The sequence below is a fragment of the Medicago truncatula genome, chromosome 1 (assembly GCF_003473485.1).
Source record: "Medicago truncatula cultivar Jemalong A17 chromosome 1, MtrunA17r5.0-ANR, whole genome shotgun sequence".
Lineage (NCBI taxonomy): Eukaryota > Viridiplantae > Streptophyta > Magnoliopsida > Fabales > Fabaceae > Medicago > Medicago truncatula.
In genome coordinates, this window is record NC_053042.1 from 29,425,559 (window position 1) to 29,435,540 (window position 9,982).

General features: G+C 34.2%; 1 protein-coding gene across 2 annotated transcripts; it reads left to right on the forward strand.

The window, feature by feature from the left end:
- Window positions 1–2,264: 2,264 nt before the first annotated feature.
- LOC25483746 (3-deoxy-manno-octulosonate cytidylyltransferase, mitochondrial) lies at window positions 2,265–8,298 on the forward strand. 2 transcript variants are annotated; one of them, XM_024777592.2, is made up of 9 exons: window positions 2,265–2,462; window positions 2,619–3,000; window positions 4,858–4,903; window positions 5,465–5,551; window positions 5,629–5,753; window positions 6,046–6,185; window positions 6,498–6,549; window positions 6,652–6,762; window positions 7,911–8,298. In XM_024777592.2, exons 2-9 carry the CDS (start codon window positions 2,659–2,661, stop codon window positions 8,001–8,003), a joined length of 996 nt encoding a protein of 331 aa, XP_024633360.1. In that variant the 5' UTR covers window positions 2,265–2,462; window positions 2,619–2,658; the 3' UTR covers window positions 8,004–8,298. The 2 variants fall into 2 exon arrangements, with proteins under 2 accessions (XP_024633360.1, XP_024633359.1); XM_024777591.2 differs by having other exon boundaries at window positions 2,265–2,429.
- The last annotated feature ends 1,684 nt before the right edge of the window (window positions 8,299–9,982 follow it).

A 9,982-nucleotide genomic window follows, 5' to 3' on the forward strand; every position in this document is an offset into this window, starting at 1 on the left:
TATTTTGAAAGGATTTGAAGGCATTGGATGCTTATTCTTCAAAGAGCGTTGACAAAGTACGTTTGTACGAAGTGTACAACCACTACCTCCACTACTCTGTTTTTGTCTCTGCTACAAGACAAGAAAAACAGCTTTGCCTGCAACGATGTTCCTTCACAATGGGAATGCATTTGAAATTGATCCTTCATAGGACAACAACCATATCAGGCAAAGAATCATTGATGATTGATCAAAAGCTTCAAACGACTCTATTTTGAATGTGCTGGCAATTCAACGTCTCTCTCACACCTCTATATAAAGGAGTGAAGACTCAGAGTTTCAAGAGAACAATACCAAGAATTAAAAGTGTCAAAACTCTGCTGAAATTGTTCTGCATTCAAAGTTCTCTTAGAATTTCTTATCCAAACTCATACCTTAGAAATTCTAGAGTCTTTATCTGATTTGTATTGTGAACACCACTGATTGTATATCAAGTGTTCAACTTCAAACAATTTTCTTTGTAATTCTGTTTGAATTCAGAAATCTCTTGCATTTGTGCTTGAGCAATAGAAGTCTCTTGATTGTGTTCAGGAGCATAAGAAGTCTATTGCAGTTGTGCTTGAGCATTTGAAGTCTCTTACTAAGTTTAGTAGTGAGCAATTGTAATCAGATATTACTTTATAGTGAACGCTCCTTGGAAGTGCAAGGGGGACAGGACTGACTTCCGGTTTGTGGAAGGAACCTGTATAAATTGCTTTGTCTCTCTCTCTCTCTCTCTCTCTCTCTCTCTCTCTCTCTCTCTCTGTGTGTGTGTGTTTATCCGCTGCAATTAGTTCTGAACATCACTTCAGAAGTATAACTCTATCTGCTTCTGATCAGTGTTTTCAGTTAGGAGAAAAAGAAAAAATAGCCAACACAATTCAACCCCCTTCTTGTGTTTTTCTCACCTTCAATTGGTATCAGAGCTTGTTCTGTTGTCAAAACACTTAATAGTGTAACAGTAAAAGATCTGAGAAAAACATGTCTGGTGCAGAACCTGAATCAAGCTCGAGCAATGTTGTTCCATATGATTATGGTAGCAACAAGAAGTCTGACTATGAAGGTAGCAAGAAAGTCAGAGAAGCAAAAGCTCTTATGCTTGTTCATCAGTATGAGTTGTTCAAAATGAAAGATGATGAAAGTATTGAGCAAATGTACTCAAGATTTCAAACTCTAGTTTCTGGACTTCAAATACTGAAGAAAAGCTATGTAGCCTCTGATCATGTGAGCAAGATACTCAGAAGCTTACCTGCAAGATGGAGATTAAAAGTGACTGCCATTGAGGAAGCTAAAGATTTAAACACTTTCAGTGTTGAAGATCTTATCAGCTCTCTCAAAGTTCATGAGATAAGTCTTAATGAGCATGAACCTTCCAAAAAGAGTAAATCCATTGCTCTACCATCAAAAGGGAAGTCATCAAAAGTTCTAAAAGTTGCCGAGTCTGAAGAAAAATCACCTGATGGAGATTCTGACGAAGATCCCACTGAGAAGATGGTTATGCTCTCCAACAAGCTTGAGTATCTAGCAAAGAAGAATAGAAACTTTCTGATGAAGAAAGGTGGCTATAAGAACTCCAAGAAAGAAGATCAGAAGGGATGCTTCAACTGTAAGAAGTCTGGACATTTCATTGCTGATTACCCTGATCTTTAGAAGGAGAAATCAAAGGACAAGTCAAAGAAATCAAGCTTCAATACAAGGAAATTCAGAAAGCAGATCAAAAAGAGTTTGATGGCAACCTGAGAAGATTTAGACAATGATTTAGACTCTGAAAAGGAAGATTCTGAAGAAGATGCTAAAGTAGTTGTTGGGTTAGTGGTTACAGTGACTTCAGAAGCAGATTCTGATTCAGAGATTCTGATTCAGACTCTGAAGATGAAAATGAGGTATATTCTAAATTTTCCATAGAAGAATTGATTGAGTCTCTTAAAGAACTTCTTACACATTTTGAATACAGAACCAATGAGTTGAAAGATTTAAAAGAAAAATATGTTGTTTTGATGAAACAACAAGAATCAACTCTATTGGATCTGAAAGCTTCTGAAGAATGACTTAAAGGGTTTGACTTTCATTTGTAGAACTTACGAAGAAAAACTAAAGCATTTTTGTCAAAGCTGCAAAAAAAAGTGTAATGGAAAGTCTTTAAGTGAAGAGGAAATTGCTCAGAGTACATTATATCTGGTATTGACGTAGGCCATTTCGGATAGTATATTTAAGAATACTTTTTTAAAAGAATATTTGAAAGAAAGAAAGAAAAAAAAAAAAAAAAAAACTCTCAGATTGATCCCTTCCACGGATTTCTCAATAGGAATTTCCTTACCCGAAGTACCAAGCTTTTCTGCCGCCGCAACAGGGTTATTGTTAACGAGATTTTGAGGCATTAGTTCCGGTGTCTCCGCCGTAACAGGGTTCGGGTCAGTTTCCAACCCTTTCCATTGTTAGTTAAGGTGCTTTCACCATATTCAAACTTTTTTTTTAGATGTGTAATAATAGTTGCTCAATGTATACATATTTCAAAATAATCTCTTATTATGCACTTAGTTAAAATATTTGGGACATGTGTTTTTTTAATATTAAATTAATTTTTTTTTCTCTGGATCCAGTTTTGTTTCTTTCTTCTCTTGTGCTCAAAAAACATGGGAAATGCATATAACAGAAGACAACGGATCTGAAGCGATTATTCACTTTGCCACTGTCACATTCTCTCCTTCTGCCATGACAATTTGTTCCTCCTCAGATTCATCATCGTCCTCTTCTTCTTCCTCGATTGATTCTTCTTCTTCTTCCAACAACAACTTGAAGACATGGATCATCCATGGCATTTTGTTTGGAGTTTCAATTGCAGCTGTAGCTGGTGCTCGCGCATATTTCAATCGATTCAACAAATTCCGTAGCCGAGTTGTAGGCATTATACCTGCCAGATTTGCTTCATCGAGATTCGAAGGAAAGCCTCTTGTTCATATTCTTGGCAAACCTATGATCCAGGTCCGTCAAAATCATGTTCTGTGATTTCAATTTTTTGTTTTTTTTTGTGATATACTGTATACAGAACGCGGTTTTTGGATTCGTGTGCCTATGAGTCATTCATGATTGAGATAGCATTCCATCATCCTTAATCATACATTATGATACACAGTTATTAGACGTCATTTTTGTCTCTTTCCTAATCCTAGCCACTCTCTAATCAAAATTGTTATAGTCGGTGACACGGCTTTTTCCTTCCGTTCATTGCTACTCACTTGTTTGATTAGGAAACAAAATTGAATGATACAAAGTGACATAAACATTTGGGATCTTAGTTCAATTTCGAATTAGTAAATATACAACCTAGCAACATCAACATTTATCAGTTATGCTATATTTTTAAAATAAAATAAAAAATTGTGGTCCTCACCTCATAAACCGGGTTTTGTAATGGGAAAAACTGGACTCTTGACAAGAGTGTTTTTAATAAAGAGTGACACCACCCCTCACCTTACAAGCCGGTTCTCTGGGGTAGTATTAGGGTCAACCACAAATTCTAAGAATCTTTAAGTTTTTTAGTTGGGTCTAATGAAGCACGGACACTGCTCGAATTAGGCGTGTTCCGGTGTCTGACACCGACACATAATTACACTGAATTATGAGATTTTCTCAAATTATTAGCAGTGTTGGCATGTCGGTGTCTTTGTCATGTCCAATGTCTGTGTCTATATCCGTGCTTCGTAGGGCCTAAATCATCTATACAAAACCAGCTTGTAAGGTGAGGTGAGGGTGTCTCTCTTTATAAACTCATCAAGAGTCCATCTTTGTGGAACTTGAGTTTTTCCCAATAAAAGCAACAATGCCCAACATATTCAATGACAATGATCAAAATGATTGTTTACTAATTTAATTTTGAGTTCATCTTCATAAACAAATGCTTAAGACTCCTAAGTTGATTTTCAAAGATGAGACCATGTTTTGTCATCACATTTGCTTCTTGGTTGCTTTCTAATATTTGAATCCAATATTTGTTACCCTTCCATTGAAAACATGTCATTAATTATTACCAGAAAAAACTCCTCATTAATGACTTAGACAAATTTTTTATTTTTTTTTGTAATCAGCTATACTGTCATCTTGGAGTTAGAGAGAACCGTTACATTATGGAAACCCCTATCCGAAGCAATTTTGATCCCGTGAATGATGGTCCATAAATACTTAACTGGCTAACTGTGAAGCAAACCCGACAACAAAATAACCTTTGACATCTCTAATCATGCCCCTATATGCTGCATGGTGTCCATGATTTGAGGCTGCACCATCACAATTGAAAAGTCACTTCCCTAGGATTTGATGGTTCTCAACGAACCGTCATCTCCCCTTTACTAGTCGTATTATGAATCTTCCATATGCAAAGGTGCTCCCACTTATAATAATAGACTCTACCATCACATTACTCTCTTCTCACAAAAATCTAGCATCTGGTTGCTTCATTGAAGAGTGATTCATTGTGCATTCTCCACACTTGATTCACCATCATCCTAAACACAAAGGAAATGGTAGAAATTGTTGCTTACATCAAAATCAATTTTGCTGCACACAATTTTGTATCCAAACAATATGTTACTGTAGCAACAGATTTTCATGAAATCCATTGAATTGAAATGAAATGATTGTTGGGGGCTTCCGGAATCTCAATCAAACATACACTACTAAATACTTGGTTTTTACATATTTTATAGTTGATTAGAAATAGAAACTTTCAGTATGACTTGTTGACATATTAAACTATTCCCAACACTTTTTCTTGTCAAAAGTTGGTTGTCTCTTATGATAAAACAATGTTGTGTTTTACCTACAATGAGCTGAATTTTGCAGAGAACGTGGGAAAGCGCAAAGCTGGCAGCTTCATTGGATCATCTAGGTAGGTCTATCAGTATGATCTTCCTTCAATCTGGCTTAAATAACTTTAATATATATAAACTTGACTTGGAATAATCTCTGAGCATGACATAGGGATATGTGCCTCTAAATATGAATCTAGGACCACGCACTATTTAATGCACTTGGCTGTAAAATCCTAAATATGATATATGGAGAGTTTTGCTTCAAGAGTAAACCACAGTTTAATATCTGTTTTCAAATTCATGTCCAACATGTGTTGCTTCTGAGGGGCATATTTGAACAGAGCGAAAAAAATTATACACATGCCCGTTAATAACTATAACTGGATGAGTAAACTGCTTGCGTTTCATTTCACTTTATTTGGTTTGGACTGTGGTTCTGTGTGCACGCCGATTGATGTATCATATTTGTTGGAATATTTGCCTATTTACTATTTACCTTTAATTGTTACAGCTACTAGGATTCTACTGTTTTTTCAAGAACAAAATATACAGTTTCACATTTTAGTATTTGCTTAATGGGCGTGTGTATATCTGGCTTGCTTCTTTGAGCTCTAATTGGTAATTTTCTTTGGTTCTAGTTGTGGCAACTGATGATGAAAAGATTGCTGACTGCTGTCGGAAATTCGGTGCAGATGTCATAATGACATCAGAGTCTTGTCGAAATGGTAAGCGTATCAGTAGCATTTTAGCTATTCACTACTTTTCTCCAGCATGTTTTAACACACTATGTTTTGTATATTAGGTACTGAGCGCTGCAATGAAGCCCTACAGAAGCTTGAGAGAAAATATGATATAGTTGTAAACATACAGGGTGACGAGCCACTTCTTGAACCTGAAGTAATTGACGGTGTTGTCAAAGCTTTGCAGGTAAGATTTGATAAAAAAAAAAAAATAATCATTCTTTTCATACCACAAAAAAAAAGTTTACGAGCAAAACATTAATGATTATTTGCTTTAAGTTGTAATTATTATGTGCACTTTCACTCTTAAGTAACAGGTGAATCAACTTTTCTAAATTGCTCATTTGAAATAGCATCAGGTTATGTTAAGAATCTTTTCATCTAAGTGACATAATGTTATGGCCAAAAGGAGTTATTCTCATTCATATCTCAATGTTGTATATTATTCTACTAATACTAATTTATCTTGCTCCTCACAGGCAGCTCCAGATGCAGTGTTCAGCACTGCAGTTACGGCTTTAAAGCCTGAAGATGCACATGATCCAAACAGAGTGAAATGTGTGGTTGATAATCGTGGTTATGCAATCTATTTTTCACGAGGATTAATCCCATTCAATAAGTAAGCTAGAAATAATTAAATCTTCTGAATTTTAGTCTTTGGGTATGTTTGAATGGATGATTTTGGAGGGGAGGGCTTACTTTTCTTTTTTAAATTGAAGACACAAATGTTTTTAAAAATGAATTAAGTCTGATTTAATTATTATATGATCATTTATCACGCTCTTTCAAATTTAAGACATCCAAAATACAGCTCCCATACATAACCTTAATTATTCTGTCAATCACCAGACATCTTGTGAAATTGTTTTCAGTATTTTATTTAAAGTATACATTTGAAAAAGCTGGATAAGTGTCTGCATACTTGCAACAGGTCAGGGAAGGTCAATCAGCAGTTCCCTTATTTGCTTCATCTTGGGATTCAGGTACAAATGTCAAATTCCTTTAATTGGTCGTGATAACAATCATTGCTCGAAGTTTATCTGTTGCTTTGTGTTTTAATAGTTCTTTGTTTACTGATCTGTCAGAGCTATGATACGAAGTTTCTAAAGATATACCCAGATCTTCAACCTACTCCATTGCAACTTGAGGAGGATTTGGAGCAGCTTAAAGTCCTTGAGAATGGCTATAAGATGAAGGTACTCTGAGTTTTTTATACCTCATCAAATCTTTCAGTTTTTTACTTGATTACTTTCAGTTGACCTTATATAATCTCCTTTTCATAGTCAAATCAATATCATTCAAATCCTAGGTTTATCCAAAGCCAATTCATCTTCTGGTTCATTGATAATCAATTAAATGCTTTATAGCTTTTAGCAACTAATGATACCAACCAAAAAATTTATCTTCCTATAGAACTGAACATGTAGTGCCAACTCTGGTGGGTTAGATTTTTTATTATCACTATCATGTTCTGCCGCAGTAATCTTGAAATCCTTCTCAAGTGGAATACTTGTCTAATTATAAAACTTCCAAAAATATTGTTTTGAGGTGTTCTACACAACTGTAATAATAGAGTTATAAATTTTCTTTGAGTGATAGGAATCTGCATGAAAATGTGGGGCGGAAAATCGCAGAAGTTCCCCTTAAATTTGTTTTTATGAATGTCTTAGGATTCCTAAGGCATCTTTGAAGCACGTATACCTCTCCAAAGTGTAGTTGTTGACATGTCTGGCACATTTCAAACACCGACACTTCTTGGGCACATCTTATATTTGTGTCATACATCTCTTAAGGTTGTTCAATTAAAAAAGAAGTTTTGGCTCAGACATCTGCTCTTGGCCGGACATTTCTAACTCCTAACTAGTTGTTTGTAAGGCTCATTATCATTTGACTAATTAGTTGTTATAAAATACATATTTTTTTTGAAGGATTGTTATAAAATACATGATTCTTCTTATATTAGGATTATTTAATATGTATGTCAGTATTGCATTGTAACTGATTCTTCTTAGTATTCTACTCGTTTTTGTCAGGGTCATTTTTTTGAAGAAATTTTTGTCAGGGTCATTATTCTAACCATAACTTTTGTTTTTAGAATGTTAGTAAATTAATCCTAATAGATTTAAAACATTAACTGCGCCGCGGTGTTCATGTTGGATTATGTGTTTCATAGCATAGGATACATTTCATAAAATAGTCTTGTATTGACATTTACACCAAGCTTATTGCTACTATAGACTCATATAGCTGATAACCGAGTTTAAGTAACCTTCTGATGTAGCATGGCCATTCATATCAATGTTGTCTACTTTTGATTTTAACTTGTAAAGACGTGGTGTTGCAGGTAATAAAGGTTGACCATGAGGCCCATGGTGTCGACACCCCGGAAGATGTTGAAAAGATAGAAGCTCTAATGCGTCAGAGGAACTTGTCTTGAACATGTTGTAGCATTGAAACAGTCTAAAAATTAGCAACTATTAACACGAGAAGTCATCGACACGGATGCACCGGATCGAATACGAGTGTTATAATTTGATTTGTAGTGTTACTTTTTTGGGACGGGGAATATAACAAGAATTTCATATACACTAGTATATGCAAGAATGGAAATTTTATTTATACGTATATTGCACATGAATCATTATCATCATTAGAAAAAAATGTAGTGGTCCTTGGATGATATTATGAATCTTGATTATAAGCATGTAGAAAATTCATTTATATTATTTGTACTTTCCTTCTTTAGTCATTTAAAATAAGGACAAAACTTAGCTATGGTACCATAATAACTGTGTTTTGAAATGCAAAGCATGTTTAGTTTTACTTTTTGGTTTGTAACCTTTTAATTTCAATCCCTTCAACATTGTTGTTGGATTGATTTCATAAATTGGGTTCTTTTTGTGTGATATACAGTACATGAAAAAAGTTTACATGATCGGTGTTTATTTCTATACTTAGAATTTCTACTAGTCATAGATCCATTGTTATAGGCGACAAAAGTTTGTAAACAACCAACTTTTGAGATTGCTTATAAAAAATGACATTACATAATTTTAAACTCTTGTTACCACTCCCGACTCGTCGTAATAATATATCCAAAGATAACTCATTTTCTTAAAATCAAATATTTTCAACTTACCCATCATTTATAAATATGTCAACTAACATGTCACGGTTGCTATTACATAATGAAATTTAAATTGTCGTATTTGATTCTTTGCAATTGTAGCGTGGAATTTATCTATCACTCACCTATTTCAAGAGTGTAGTTTTGTTGCAAGTTTATGGACTTTGGTCAGTAGCATCATTCAATTTGCACATTGATACTACTTCCATTTATCACATTTTACAAACAAACTGTGAACAGAAGATGGTCTTTGCAAAGGAAAGGATGTTATTCTTGTTAATATTGTTGATACTATTTGGTTTTGCATGCATCTAGAATTAGAGTTATTTTCTGATGTTTAATCTATTTTTTTGCAATAACCTAGTTTCAATGATTAAGTCATTTGGTACAGCTGCATGTGGAGGAATTTTGTAGTAGTATTGTCGTTGTTTGGCACATGCTTTGGATTGAATCTGATCCTCAAATTGTTGTTACTTCTTTCTGTGGAAATTAAGAACTAGATGGTTTAATTGCTTGCAGAATTTTACTATTACTACTATCCCACATATTTACAAAGAAGAAAAATATTGTGCTGATAAAATAGTTTCTTAGGAAATTCACATAAGTGGTATGCATATGCAATGGTGTCATTCTATTCCTTCCAAGTTCACTAGGGATTCAACCAAATAAAAGGATCTCTATGGATTTTTATTAGTCTTCCTGAATATAGATTTCATTAATCTATGTATGGACTTTCTTGTCGCTATGGTTGTTTTGCAATATACTCTTTTCTCTTTCACCATAAATCTTTTAATAAGGTTTTTAACGAGACAGTTTTAAAAAAAAAAGTTTTTAATGAGGCAGTTAGTGCTCATGCATTCTTTTGTAACATTGGCTCCTAGTTTAGTTTATACATGATTATGAGAGAACTTTACTAAAAATCATAGAAGTTGGTATTTTTGACATGGTAATTTGCATATATGAACGTTACTTTAAATCAAATTGTTCCCAAATTATTTATTCTTTTTCCAGCATGAACGACATGTTGTGAACTCAGATACGCAAACATGACACAAATGTTGTAGTGCACGAACAACTTGTGAACTATACGGCAACATGACACAAATGTTCATGTATTATGCGCAATACACACTTTTAAACATTCACTTTTATTGATTAAAATTTCATATAGGCCCTACCAAATTTATACGGGGCTGACATGATTTGGTGGGATCTGGTAAATTTTAACCAATAAAAGAGTTAAAGAGTGTGTTGCTAGGACATCATGTTGAATTATAAAGTAGCAACTA

Excerpts from the sequence above, each read along its gene's own strand:
- LOC25483746 (XM_024777592.2), top strand. The coding sequence starts at position 2,659 with ATGCATATAACAGAAGACAACGGATCTGAAGCGATTATTCACTTTGCC. Across the intron at positions 5,754-6,045 it reads GTGTTGTCAAAGCTTTGCAG|GCAGCTCCAGATGCAGTGTT; the intron begins GTAAGATTTGAT and ends TGCTCCTCACAG. Across the intron at positions 6,186-6,497 it reads GGATTAATCCCATTCAATAA|GTCAGGGAAGGTCAATCAGC; the intron begins GTAAGCTAGAAA and ends TACTTGCAACAG.